The sequence below is a fragment of the Benincasa hispida genome, chromosome 2 (assembly GCF_027475165.1).
Source record: "Benincasa hispida cultivar pf3 chromosome 2, pf3_genome.v1.1, whole genome shotgun sequence".
Lineage (NCBI taxonomy): Eukaryota > Viridiplantae > Streptophyta > Magnoliopsida > Cucurbitales > Cucurbitaceae > Benincasa > Benincasa hispida.
In genome coordinates, this window is record NC_143479.1 from 2,741,883 (window position 1) to 2,755,301 (window position 13,419).

Below are 13,419 nucleotides of genomic sequence, written 5' to 3' on the forward strand. Positions count from 1 at the left end.
CGCGATTGATCTAAAATCTCTCCTACTTTTTTAAGGTTGAAAGTTTAATCTTCTATCCCAATAATTATTATATTAAAAAACTTCTCGGAATTTAGACTCGGCCCAAATTGAGTTGACTCAGCGAGACAACTCGTTGGTTCTCGTCTAAACAAAACCTACCAAACAAAACAGGCCATGTGCGAATCCAATTCTAATAAGCTCCCTTCATTCAACCAATTTAATGTATCCTAATTATTAACAATCATTTCAGTTACCAAGAAAGAAAAAATAAAGCTGATCTCCAAACTAAATTTTCAAACTTCATTTTTTCTAAAGGGAAAAAGAAATGATAATTCAAACCTACTTTACATTGTTAAGAAAAAAAAAATGTTCTTTTTTAAGTTCAATAATTGTAGAATAATGGACTAAACTACAAAGTCACATTTAAATTTGTTAAAATTGTTAAGGTTAAATTACAAGTTCAGTAACTAAGATTATATTTGATTCTAAAAATTAAACCTATAAATATCCACCGAATCAAGTTTTGAAAATTTGAAATTAAACTAAAAATTCAACTCTTTTACTTAAGAAATATGAAAGTTATCGTAAGAAATTGAAAGAAAACGCAAAACTAGAAACCAAATAGTTATTAAATGGAATTTAAAAGTTTAATTTTGTGCATATTAGATCCATAAACTTTAAAAGATATTTGAAAGGCATATTTTACATTTTTAAAAAATAACCCACATACGTATTAGACAAAAGGTTATTAGACACAAAATTATTAAATAATTTGAATGTATAAATGTATTAGATTTTTTTTTTTTTTTGTCTTATTTCATTTTTACTCACTCAAAATCAGTTTAGGATTTGAGTTCACACATTTAAATGTGATCTTCATACCATCAAAATTGATTTTGAATTATTGAAATCATGTTTCACGATACTTTTGAACATGACAAGTGATTTTGGCCTTTACAAAATCACTCTCAAACATGTCTTTAGACACAAAATTGAAATTTGAAAATCGAAGGGCTAATTTAACATATCTAAAGTTAATTGACCTATTAGATATATTCTTTTAAGATTCCAATTGAACTTGCTCCTCTCTTATAAAAGTTACAAAATCTAGATTTTGATTGAAAACTAGAAAATAAAAAATGACAAATTCCATAGAAATTCTAACATATTCGCTTTGAGATTGAGACCATTCATCTAGAATCAGACAACATTACCTGAAAAAAAGAAAGCGATAAAACATTAAACATATAAAAGCATGTCTTCTTCTCCTTTTATTACCACAAAAAAAAAAAAAAAAAAAAAAGATTTGAAGGAATCGAGGCTGTGTAAATTCAAACTAAAAAGGATAAAAGTTTCACATTCAAAGTAATGGGAAATGGGTTCATATTTTATTCCCAGTTACCATCTTTTAAAACTCTCCAAAATCACAATCATAATCATCATCAACACCAAAATACAAAGAAAAAAATAAAAAAAACTCTCATAAAGCTCTCCACTTTTCTTTATAATATCTCATTTTATAGTATAAAAATGGCCACCAAGGCTCCACCATTTGTAGCCAATAAAATACAAAATCATTCATGCGTGGGCATATTTTCGAGTCACATATAGGATATATGTTGTACGGATTCACTATTTGCTAATTTACGAAAGTGACCTCTAAATATATTGTTGGAATGCCTTAAATCGATTATACAATGCTTCGAATGATTAAGTACGAGAATATTACTCTATAAATTCTCTAATCTAGAGTCATCTATTCTTTCTAATAGTAAATTGTTTCCCCCCTACTCGTGAATGTAACTAATACATATTAGTGAATCACGGAAATTTCTGTGTCGATTCTTTACTATTTATGCTTTTCTACTTATCTTTATCTATCGATTTCATAACATAATATTATAGTGAGAGGACGGACACCCAAGGAAAGAAAACAACAAAGAGAATGAAAAAGGCTTGATCTACCTTTCTCTAGTTTATTTCCTCAGATTAGATATAGTCCAAAACATCATTTCATTAGTCACCTTAATTACAGAGATATCTCCTTTGAGATGATTTGATGAACAACAAAAGGACTCAACAAGAACAACCATCATGCATTTGATTGACTCTCCTATGTACAACTTTACACACTAATGAAAAAGAGGTAAAAAAGAAAAACATCAGTTTCAGTTTCAAATTCAATTCCCTGTCTCAAATCTCCTCCCACTTCAAAAACTTAGGCTACCTTCCTGTGGTTATATATATGGTCTCTAAGCAACAGCAGAAATGCTGCAGTTTCGGGAATCGTGGTTAAGACAGTCGAATCCTTCGATTCGAACTGCTGCAGGTCGATGCCCGAATTTCATTCGGGCGCATCCTCCTTTACGAGTTGATGGAGATGGTGGCCCTTCGCAAAGTTGGTAGATATTGTTACCATTGCCAAATTGCTCATCTTGGACTAAAGGGTTGGAAGCTCTACTTGGTGGAGACCCCCAAAAGGATGGTGGAGATGTTGCTAATTGGTGGCTAAAATTTTCACCATAACTTTCCTATGATATATACATAAACCACACACTATAAGATTGTTGGTAGAGTAGCTCGTCAATCTCATACACGAGAAATAAGTAATCAACCAAGATAAACAAACAAGATCATGGTGAGCGAGAGAGATGGTAATTAAGAACCTTAGTGAGAATCATATCAAGAAACTCAGCTCCAGCTCTTGAATTTCCAGTCCTGGAATGGCTGCAAGGAAGCATATTCACATATCAGAAGCTAATTCGAAGAGATTCAAGTTCAAATCTAAATATTTGAAAGCGGAAAGTTCCTGATTCTGGCAAAAAGAAGTTAAAATTGGGATTGACGAACCTGATGGGCCATCTATAAGCTCTGATGGGATCGTTATCTGGAGGGGTTTGAAGAACCAAACGACGTGGCTTTGGACAAACCACAGATTCCATCCTCATCTCTTGGCAAGCAGCCATGGCGTTCTGCTCGTAAACCCACCTGTTCATTCTCTCTGATATTCCTCCTTACAATTTAAAGATCTAAAACAAACAGACAAACAAACAAACACCTTTCAGGCAACTTAAAAATGTTCAGCCAAGTGGAAAGAAAGATCAGCAGAAGAAAAGCCCAGTTTAAACTCTCTTGACGTGTAAATCAAGAGAGCCTTTTCTCTCATAACAGATTTGAGAAAGACGTGGATATGCACAACACAGAGCTCAAAGAGGGCCCCCCAAGCAACAACAACAACAACCGGATAATAGTTCGAGAGTCAAAATTGAGGGAAAACAAAAAATGGGTAGAAAATATAAACATATTCTCCATCAATCCTTGTTGAATTAACATTCGAACCATACAGTCAAGTCTATTATCCTCCACTATAGATCAGACCCACAATTGTAAAACTCAAAAAGGAGCATAAAATTCTCGCAGAAAAGAAGCAATTCAAACCCCAGAAAGATTTTCACCAGAAAATGTTCTTAAAACAAATAGACAACCAACGGAAACAGAGGAAGAGGAGAGACCTGAAATGGCGAGCTCCTCCGCAAAAAGGAGGGTCTGAAGGAGGAAAAAGGAGAGAGAGAGAGAGAGAGAGACAAGTGAGAGAAACAGAGAAGTTCAAGTTTCAGTGGTTTAGAGAGAGATTTGAAGAGAAAATGGAGAAAGAGGAGTTGCAGAGGAGTTTGAGTTCACTATTCATAGGACAGGGATGAAGATGATGGGTAGGTTAGGAATTGGAGACGAGTAATTCTAAGCTGCACCAACGACTATCGAATTCTATATTTTCAACAGTTGATTTCTTTTTATGTTAACGTGGTTACATCTCCAGCCGTTCATTCAGCTCTGTGGGCCCCGCTATTGGAGATTTTTTGGCCACATGATTCCGGATGCCACGCGTTTATTAATTTTAATTTGTAGATCTGCAACGTCATTTGAAATAAAATTAAAAGAAAAAAAACACCCACACATGCTTTTCTTTTTTCCTCTTTTTTTTTTTCTTACTTTTTTTTGCAAGTCTTTTTAGAAGAGAAATTCTAACGCTAAGTCGAATAAACTGATGGTGTGATTTTTATTTTATTTTGACAATAACTGATGGAGTGACGTTGCAATTTGCAATTTGCCACTCCATTCTCTCTAAATTTAATACAACAAAATTTATTCTTATTTATTTTCTCATTTATGTATATTTAATAAATTAGGTTTAAATAGTTTTGGGATTTTTTTTAAATAATATATTTTTTTAATAAATAATGACAAAAATAGGGTTGGAGGGAAAGTATTCCCAAAAATAGGGTTTTAAATCGTGTACCGAGTACACAATTAGCTCTAAATCGTGTACCGGGTACACGAGTCCCTGTCCATCTGGTACGTGCAGTCTGCCATGGCAGTCATGTAGGGTTGACTGAGGAGTACATGATTACCTTAAGTCGTGTACCCGGTACACGACTTCCTCTCCATTAAATCACCGCCCGCCCCTTCTTCTTCCTCACCGAGACCACCGAGACCTTCTGCCTTTCATCTTCCTCACCGAAATACCTTCGAACGATTTTGCTCCATTTTGCTTTCTGCCTTCCAAAATCTTGCTTCTTTTACTCAATTTTCCTCACCGAAATCTTCCAAAATTTCGATTTTGCTCAATTTTCCTCACCGAGTCCTCCATTTGTTCGTTTGTCCAAAATCGTCCAAACGCTTCTGTGGTAAAATTCTTTCTCTAGTTGTTTTTCAATATAATCATCTGAACTTAGATCTTATATTTTTTTTTATTGGGCTGATTTAAACTTAGAAATATACGTATGTTAAACTTAGAAATATATGAATTTGCTGGGTTGATCTTATATGTATTTGTTGGGCTGGTCTTATATGTATATGTTTGTAGATCTTAAATCTTAGATCTTATATTTGATCTTATATGTATATGTTTGTAGATCTTATATTTTCTTTATTTGTTTGGGCTAATTTAATGTTAAACTTAGAAATATATGAATTTGTTGGGCAGATCTTATATATATTTGTTGGGAGATGTATATGTTTGTAGATCTTAAATCTTAGATCTTATATATTTTTTTATTTGTTTGGGTTGATTTAAATATATAGTTTATAAATATTAGATTTGGGCTGATTTAAATGTATAATATTTAGATCTTATAGGTTAAACTTAGAAATTGAATTTTGTTGGGTTGACATATTAACATTTTTTTGTCAACTATAACAGTTGAAAAAAATCATAATAAATATGTCGATGCGTCCTAAAGATTTAGTTATTCTTGAACCTGGAAATGATGGAGATAGTGACATTGCGTTGAAGTTGATGAATTATTTGGAAACGACAGTGTGGTGAACATGATCTTGAGTTAGTACCGTTGGAAATTTCACCCAAATAGATTGGGAAATGACAAATTCAATGAGTGAACTAGGATCTACTTTGGAAGAAAGGAATATAGGTGTAGATAACTGTAGTTTAATACAAAAAGAAATGTTGTTTAATACCAAAGAAATTTAAAGCTTGCTGTAAAAAAATATTGTGTGACAGAATACTATAAAATTGTCGTAGTGGAATCAAATCAGGATCTTTGGTATGTTAAATGTAAATCATGGAGTGACGGTTGTGCTTGGAGGTTACGGGCACGTCGGCGTAAAACTCATGGGATGTTCGAAATCACCAAACTTCAAGAGAACACTCAAGAAGGGAGGCGACTGCACAACATACTATCCCATTTGATCACCGCATTATTCTGTATGTTCAGCCCATTTGATCACCGCATTATTCTGTATGTTCAGCAGGCAAGTTTTCTTGGGGTTGCACAAATTGGTTTTATCCAGCTTGATTGGCACCTTATTACTGCTCTAGTTGAGCGCTGGAGACCAGAAACCCACACATTTCACCTGCCTTGTGGGGAATATACGATTACACTGGAGAATGTTGCCATACAATTTGGATTACGAGTGGACTGGCAACCTTTGACAGGTTCACTACAGTATGACTAGAAAAACGTTTGTGAAGAGTTCTTAGGTGTTTTACTAGAGGATCTGAAGGGATCAAGATTGAGTACCCCTTGGTTGGCGTCCTAGTTTCCAGAATTACCTACCGATGCTGACAACATCAGCGTAAGTAGGCACGCACGAGCATATATGCTACAATTTATTGGAGGATTTTGATTTGCTGACAAGTCAAATACTCTGGTGCATCTCATGTTCCTCCCACTATTGTTCGATTTCGAGCACGTTGGTATGTACTCGTGGGGTGGTGCATTCTTGCATGGTTGTATAGAACTTTGTCGGGCTTCCAATGCACAAGCGTTGGAAATAGCGGGGCCACTGCATGGTTGTATACAGGCCCCAGATCATCAGTCCACTTAGTGCCAGATATTATTCATTTATATATTTATTCTGTTACAATTTTATGTAAGAATATAAATTAATTGTATTTTTTATAATTTTAGATGAAGCGGTGTATTAGTTGCCTCTGAACAGTCACAAATATGTTACTCGTGTACAGAAAAATATTCGACATGCTGATGCACAATCAGGTAGTAAATGTGTATATAAATGAATATTTAAAACATTTTATATGTATACTTTTTTTTTTTTTTGTCAGATTGGACGCCATACACACAGATTTGGTCATCCTTACCTGATTATTGTCATGATGGTGAAGACATCTGGTTGACCGTTAGCCCTCTTATATGCTTCTATATAGTAGAGTGGCATCATCTAGATCGTGTGTTGAAACAGTTTGGTCTGCAACTGTAACGCGCTAGGCCTAGGATTCGGAATTCGGATTCGGCCCCTGATGGTCCCGACATTCCCCTGCGTCCCCTGTGACTTATTAAGCCACCGAAAAGGAAGGTGCACTTTGTTGGTATAGGTAGTAACTTTCAATTCTTTTAAGCATTTTCTTAACCATACTTTCATGTCCTCAGGATCCCTCTCGTTCGGATGTGATACTGGTTCATTCACGTATCCCTCTGAACTCAGGTCGTTACAACAACAAACGATACCTTCGTTGTCCTATACACTCCCAACACTACACCAGATCGATTTGAGAGGTAAGCACGACCAAGACTGGCGTCGAATCCATGCAGAATATTTATCCTACTGGCATGGACGACATGATCCTTGTGCACAGGGAGAATTAACAATTAGGCCAGTTGTATCAAACGACTACTTTCCTTGGTACAATTCGATCACGAGGCGATTTATCACATCTGACGATGCTTACTATTACTGCATGGTAAGAGATTTAAAATCAGATATTTTCCATATATATGATATGAATATTGTTTAATATTTATTTTTTTTGTACAGAATAATTTTATCGGCGATGTTCAACAATATTCAGTGCAGAACAGTTGGGTTCAATGTGTCAGCAAACATTGGTCAACGTAGAAGGTATTATTCAACAAACAAGATGACTCATTGTTGCTGACATCAATCGAAGACGTATTCGTCGTAGACGACAACGACAACATGGTGAACCTAATTTAGAGGGACAAGAAGACAACCCCCATGAGGGGTAAGGGCCAGGGGGGTCGTTTTTAAATCCCACATTGTATCATTTTCAAATTGTAAATTAAAGAACTAATTGTAAATATTTTTTAATATAATGGTATTTTTTTTAATATGAGTGCAAGATGTTTTATTGTAGATTAAATATATAATTAAGTTTAATAATAAAGGAATTTGTGGTCCAATTTCTAAAGTTTTAATATTGTTGTACATCTACAATTAAAAAAAATAGTCAACAAACTTTTTTTTAAAAAAAAAAAAGAAAAAAAAGATAAGCAAATCATGAACCGGGTCCACGAATTTGCGCTAACCGGTCAACCAGTCAACCGACGTGGTGCTGACTGCATTAAATGGTACTCATGTACCTGGTACACGATTTCATTACCCCAATTTTGTCAATAGTTTCCCAAAACACATCTTCTTAGAAAATGTTTTCCTCCAACTCTATTTTTGTCATTATTTATTAAAAAAACATTATTTAAAAAAAATTATAGGTTTGGATTTTGAGCTAATTTAGTCACCATTTAAAAAAAAATAGTTGTAGTTTCAATTTACTAAATTTAGTTATTTAAAGTTTGTTGATGTGTGAATTCAAGTGGGCTGGGTTGAGACTATGATTTGGCTTATTTGAAAAAGAAAAAAAACAAACTCACATTCTCTTCTGCAATGCTATGTTCAAATATGCTATAGTGTTTAAGCGAGTATTAAAGTTGATGTAATGTTGAGTTGAGCAGAATTTGATTATGTAACTTGTTTGGAGAGTTACTCCAACATTTATACAAGTCTTACCGGCAAACTTGTCAAGTTTTATACTAAAGGGGTGATGTCTGTTGAAGGAAAAATAATATATATAGAACTGAATATACTAGCAAACTGATTACACCTCAATTACTAGAAACAATACTCTCAATGTATGATATTCAAACTCAAGCGAAAGCCAAAATGGCGAAACAAGACTTAGATATGAAAATAACCAAAGACTCGAAAGAACTTCAAAACCTTCGGAGACTCAAAACGTAGTTGAGGCATGTTTCTATTAAGTGTTGTCCTGAAGACAATTATTTGCTCTGCATGGACTACAAGTGAACTACAACAATCGTCTCAGTAGGATACAACGACTAACTTTAATAGACTCGTAACCTCAAACTACTCGGACCTGACAGAACTCTTAGGTACTTGCTCTCAACTCAACTCAATAACAAAAGAAATAAAGAAAGAAATAAATGATAGAACTCTTCAATTTGGAACGAGATGCTACAAATGAAGAACCAAGTTTCTACTTATAAGCTAACAACTTGGTAACTCTTCAAATTATAAAATAAAATCAAATAAATTCAAAAATTGTGACGTTAGGTGAATCAGTCACGATAGAGGGAATTTTTCGGGAGTTGCTAATCCTGCTGCTAAGAAAGGGATGTTGAGTTGTTACTCGACAAAAATCAAACATATCTCATTCAAATTGAAAAAACCACAAATTTAACTTTCATACATATTAAATTTGTACATGAAATATCATCTTAATTTGAAAGTTTCTAAATAATGAATTTAATCTACACAGTTAAATTCATGTTATGTTTCAAATCTTCATCAAACTTTCACTTTCTTTTAATATATATATCCAACAATCCCCCACATGAAAGAAAGTGAGAAAAATCAAACAAAACTATTGAGAGCAAACAGACAAGCTATGCATCAGCAAAGGTGTCTTCTAGACTTGAACTTTCCTTAGTGAATATCCATTGAATTTACTAAAAAAAATAGTTAGACGAAGCTCTAAAACTATCATTCTCATTGGTGAGTTGAGACAACAGATATCACAGAAAACTCGTCTTGTATCTTCGACTCTATATGTTTGTATCCATTTTGGTCCTAGACAAAATCCTGAATTCATGAGAGCTTTAAAGAACATAAGCTATTTAAAAAGTTCTCATAAAAGAGACCTAACTTCTATTCTCATATGGGTAATATTGATTAAGAGCATCTTGTCACTACTCCTCTTGTAAAACAAGATATCAATATCAACATCAATAAATCATACACTCTAGAACATCATAGAAATGGGAAGAAACTATAAGTTTCTTAGTGTGTCAACCATGAATTATCCAATTAGTTTGCCTATTGAATCTAGATCTTGGGATCTCCAGTCAACTAGGTTAGGTTATCACCAGATAACTCATTTCATAGGCTTCAGCCCCATTTTCCTCGATGTATATGTGACTTGCTCTCTTGACAATCCTTTTGTTAAAGGATTTGCAATATTCTCTTTCGACTTCATATAATTAATAGAAATTATTCCATTAGATAGCAATTATCTTATCAAATTATGTCTGCTTCTAATATATTGTGACTTGCCATTATAGACATTATTCTTGATAAATACATATTGCACTTACAGGCTTTAGCCACAACGAAAAATCTTCAAGAAAATTTCAGAGCCATTAAGCTTCTTCCCCTGCTTTATTGAGAGCTATAAACTCTTATTCCATAGTAGAACATGCTATACACATCTATTTTGAAGATTTTCATGATACAACTATTCCACCTAAGGTAAAAATATACCCACTTGTTGATTTAGTTTTCATGCTATCAGAAGTCCAATTAGCATCATTAAATCCTTTTGATACATGTGGATACCTCATATAATGCAATCCATAGTCTAGAGTGTACTTCAAATACCTTAGAACTCTGATAACACATTCCAATGATCATACCCGGGATTGCTGGAGTATCTTGTTAACCTTCCTACTGAATAGGCAATATCAGGTTTTGTACAATTCATTTTGTGCATTAAGCTACCAATAACTCTAGAAAATTCTAAAGAAGACACCTTCATCATTATTTTTCTTCAAATTAAATTTTGGATCAAATTGAGTAACAACCAACTTACTCTTAAAATGATCAAATTTTCTCAGTACTTTCTCTATATAATGAGATTGTGAAAGTATGTATCCACTTGGATTTCTTGTAATTTGAATTCCAAGGATAAAATCAGTAAGACCAAGGTCTTTCATATCAAAGTTTGATTTCAACATCCTTTTAATGGAATCAATAACATTTCTATTTGTGCCCATTATTAACAATCCATATACAAGCAAACAATGACATACTCCTGATCTATGATTTTAACATAGACGCATTTATCACACTTATTTGTCTTAAATTCATTTGATAACATAGTGTGATCAAACTTTTCATGCCATTGTTAATGTGCTTGTTTCAATGCACAAAGACTTACCAAGTTTACAAACTTTGTCTTCAAGTCCTTTAACAACAAACCATTCAGGTTATTCCACATAAATTTCTTCATTTATATCTCCATTTAAAAATGTAATTTTTATATTCATTTGGTGTACCAAATTTTGTTAAGCTGCTATTACAATTAACATCCTTATAGATGTAATCCTCGTCATTGGAAAATAGTTATCGAAGAAATCTAGCCCTTCTTTCTGGCGAAAACCTTTAGCTACAAACCAGACTTTGTACTTATCAGTAGTGCCGTCAGCCTTTAGCTTTCTCTTAAATATCCATTTACTCCCAAATGGTCTACTTCCAAGAGGTAAATCAACCAATACTTATGTATTGTTTTATAAAATGGATTCTAGCTCACTATTGATAGCTTCCTTCCAATAAGGTGCATCAGGAGATGAGACAACTTCTTAAAAAGTCTGAGGCTTACCTTTTATCATATAATTTATGAAATTCGGTCCAAAAGAAGGATTTTTCTTAGCTCTTTTGCTTCTTCTAGGTTCAGACTCAATATTCTGATCGTCTTGACCTTTCAAAAAGCTACCTTCATTAATTCTTTTGGTACCAATAATTTTATGTCCTTCCCCCTTTAAAGGATTAAAGAATCTGCTTCAATAGATTCCATTTGCTATTATTATTGATATCAGATATCTCTCATTTAATCATCATGAAGCTATCAGCAGCACTATGCATTGCATAGTCTATAAGACACAATCAATTATCTTAGGCCCAGGTTTGGTCCTTTTTCGTAAAGGAACTTGTACCTTTGCCAAACACTGCCACACTTTCAGCATTTTATATAAGGGTAACTTTCCGTTCCACACTTAAAGCGACTTACTAGTCTTCTTATGTAGAATTCTATTTAGTATAAAATTTGTTGACAGCAAAGCTTTCCCCCACAAATTGTGAGGTAAACCCGAACTATTTAACATGCAATTAACCAATCTTTTAAAGTCTGGTTCTTTTTTCAACTACATCATTTTATTGTGGTGTATAAGGTGTTGTAGTTTGAAGGATTATATTATTAACTTCATAAAATTCACAAAAGTGATGATCATTCATATTCACCACCTCTATCTGATATCAACACCATTACTTTCTTTTCATGTTGATCTTCAACTTCTGCCTTATATGATTTAAAAACAGTAAAGGTTTCATCTTTATTGTGTAATACATATACATAGTAATATTTACAACAATCATCGATGAATGTGATAAAGTATCTCTTACCACCTCGTGTAGGAGTACTTTTCATGTCACATGCATCATTGTGGATTAAATCAAGTAACTCATTACTTATTTCCACAGATAAAAATGACTTTCTAGTAAACTTTGATTCAACACAAACTTCACATTTGTGTCTATTATCAATATTAAAATTCGGTAATAGTCCTAGGTTTACCATTCTATTTAAAGAACGATAATTGACATGTCCTAATCTAGAATGTCATACATCACACAACTCAACAATATAAGCAGAAGAGTTGATGATTTTATTATTTTTTGATATTTATGCCAGTATATTCAGTTTGAACATGCAATCACTTAGATAGTCTTTTCCCACATACATACCCTCCTTTGTCAAAATAAATCTATTTGACTCAAATACAAGTTTGAACATATTTTTGTTAAATAGGATTTTTGACACTAGATTCTTTCGAATTTCTGACACATGGTATACATCATAAGTGTAAGCGTCTTTCCAAAAGTCCATTTCAGCAAGACATTCCCCTTGCCTTCCACTGAGGTAGTTGAAGCATTTCACACGTACAACTTATCACTACCATCTTGCTTCCCATATGTAACGAACAATGACTTGTCCTTACAAATGTGCCTAGTAGCACCTGTATCGATCCACCAACCTTTCGTGTTTGAAGCCATATTTATCTCATAATGACGACAACTAAATCGCCATTTTCCACGACATTGTCTTGATTGTTGGAACTTTGTCCCTTCTTGTACTTGTACATTGCAGCATTATGGCCATTCTTACCACAAACCTAGAAACTACCTTGAATGCACTTGCTAACATCATTCCTTGACCGATGATTCACATTTTTCTTCTTGAAATTATGCTTATTGGGTTTATATTTTGAAGTTTCAGCAATGTGAGTCTTGGCTTCAACTTTTAGCGGAGTTTTATCTTCTTTTATGTTATCCTCTTCTATACAAAGTTTTTCCACGAAGTTCTGCATAGATAACTCGTTTCGCTTATGTTTGCGATAGCATTTGAAGTTCTTTCAGGAAGGAGATAACTTCTCAATCACAATACAACTTGGAGTGGCTCACTAATGTCCAATCCTTCACTTTGCAAATCACCAATGATAATTTGCAATTCTTCCATCTGATTGACTATCAACTTGGTATCGATCATCTTATAATCTAAGAATTTTTCCACAAAGAGTTTCTTAGTACCAGCATCTTCTAGTTTGACTTCTTGTCTAATGCCTCCAACAATAGTTTTATTGTATTGTAGCCATTGTAATTGACATTATAAAAAGTATCCTTAAGACCAACAAGTATATAATTACAGCAAATGAAGTCCGAATGCATCCATGCTTGCTTTGCAGCTTTTGTTTCAAGAGTTACAACTTATGGCGGGATAATTGCGCAATCTTTCTTCAAAATATGAGTAAGATTCAGTGTGGTGAGATAGAAAATCCTCTTACGTTGCCATCT

At 33.6% G+C, this 13,419-nt stretch overlaps 1 protein-coding gene across 1 annotated transcript; it reads right to left on the reverse strand.

The window, feature by feature from the left end:
- Positions 1–1,943: 1,943 nt before the first annotated feature.
- Positions 1,944–3,767, reverse strand: LOC120070307 (uncharacterized). Its single transcript, XM_039022229.2, has 4 exons — positions 3,513–3,767; positions 2,851–3,029; positions 2,667–2,727; positions 1,944–2,531 (listed from the first exon to the last, which is right to left on the reverse strand). The coding sequence occupies exons 2-4, from the start codon at positions 2,994–2,996 to the stop codon at positions 2,253–2,255; spliced, it is 486 nt and encodes a 161-aa protein (XP_038878157.1). The 5' UTR covers positions 2,997–3,029; positions 3,513–3,767; the 3' UTR covers positions 1,944–2,252.
- Between the last annotated feature and the right edge of the window lie 9,652 nt (positions 3,768–13,419).

Excerpts from the sequence above, each read along its gene's own strand:
- LOC120070307 (XM_039022229.2), bottom strand. The coding sequence starts at position 2,996 with ATGAACAGGTGGGTTTACGAGCAGAACGCCATGGCTGCTTGCCAAGAG. Across the intron at positions 2,728-2,850 it reads GCTTATAGATGGCCCATCAG|CCATTCCAGGACTGGAAATT; the intron begins GTTCGTCAATCC and ends GCTTCCTTGCAG. Across the intron at positions 2,532-2,666 it reads TTGATATGATTCTCACTAAG|GAAAGTTATGGTGAAAATTT; the intron begins GTTCTTAATTAC and ends TATATATCATAG.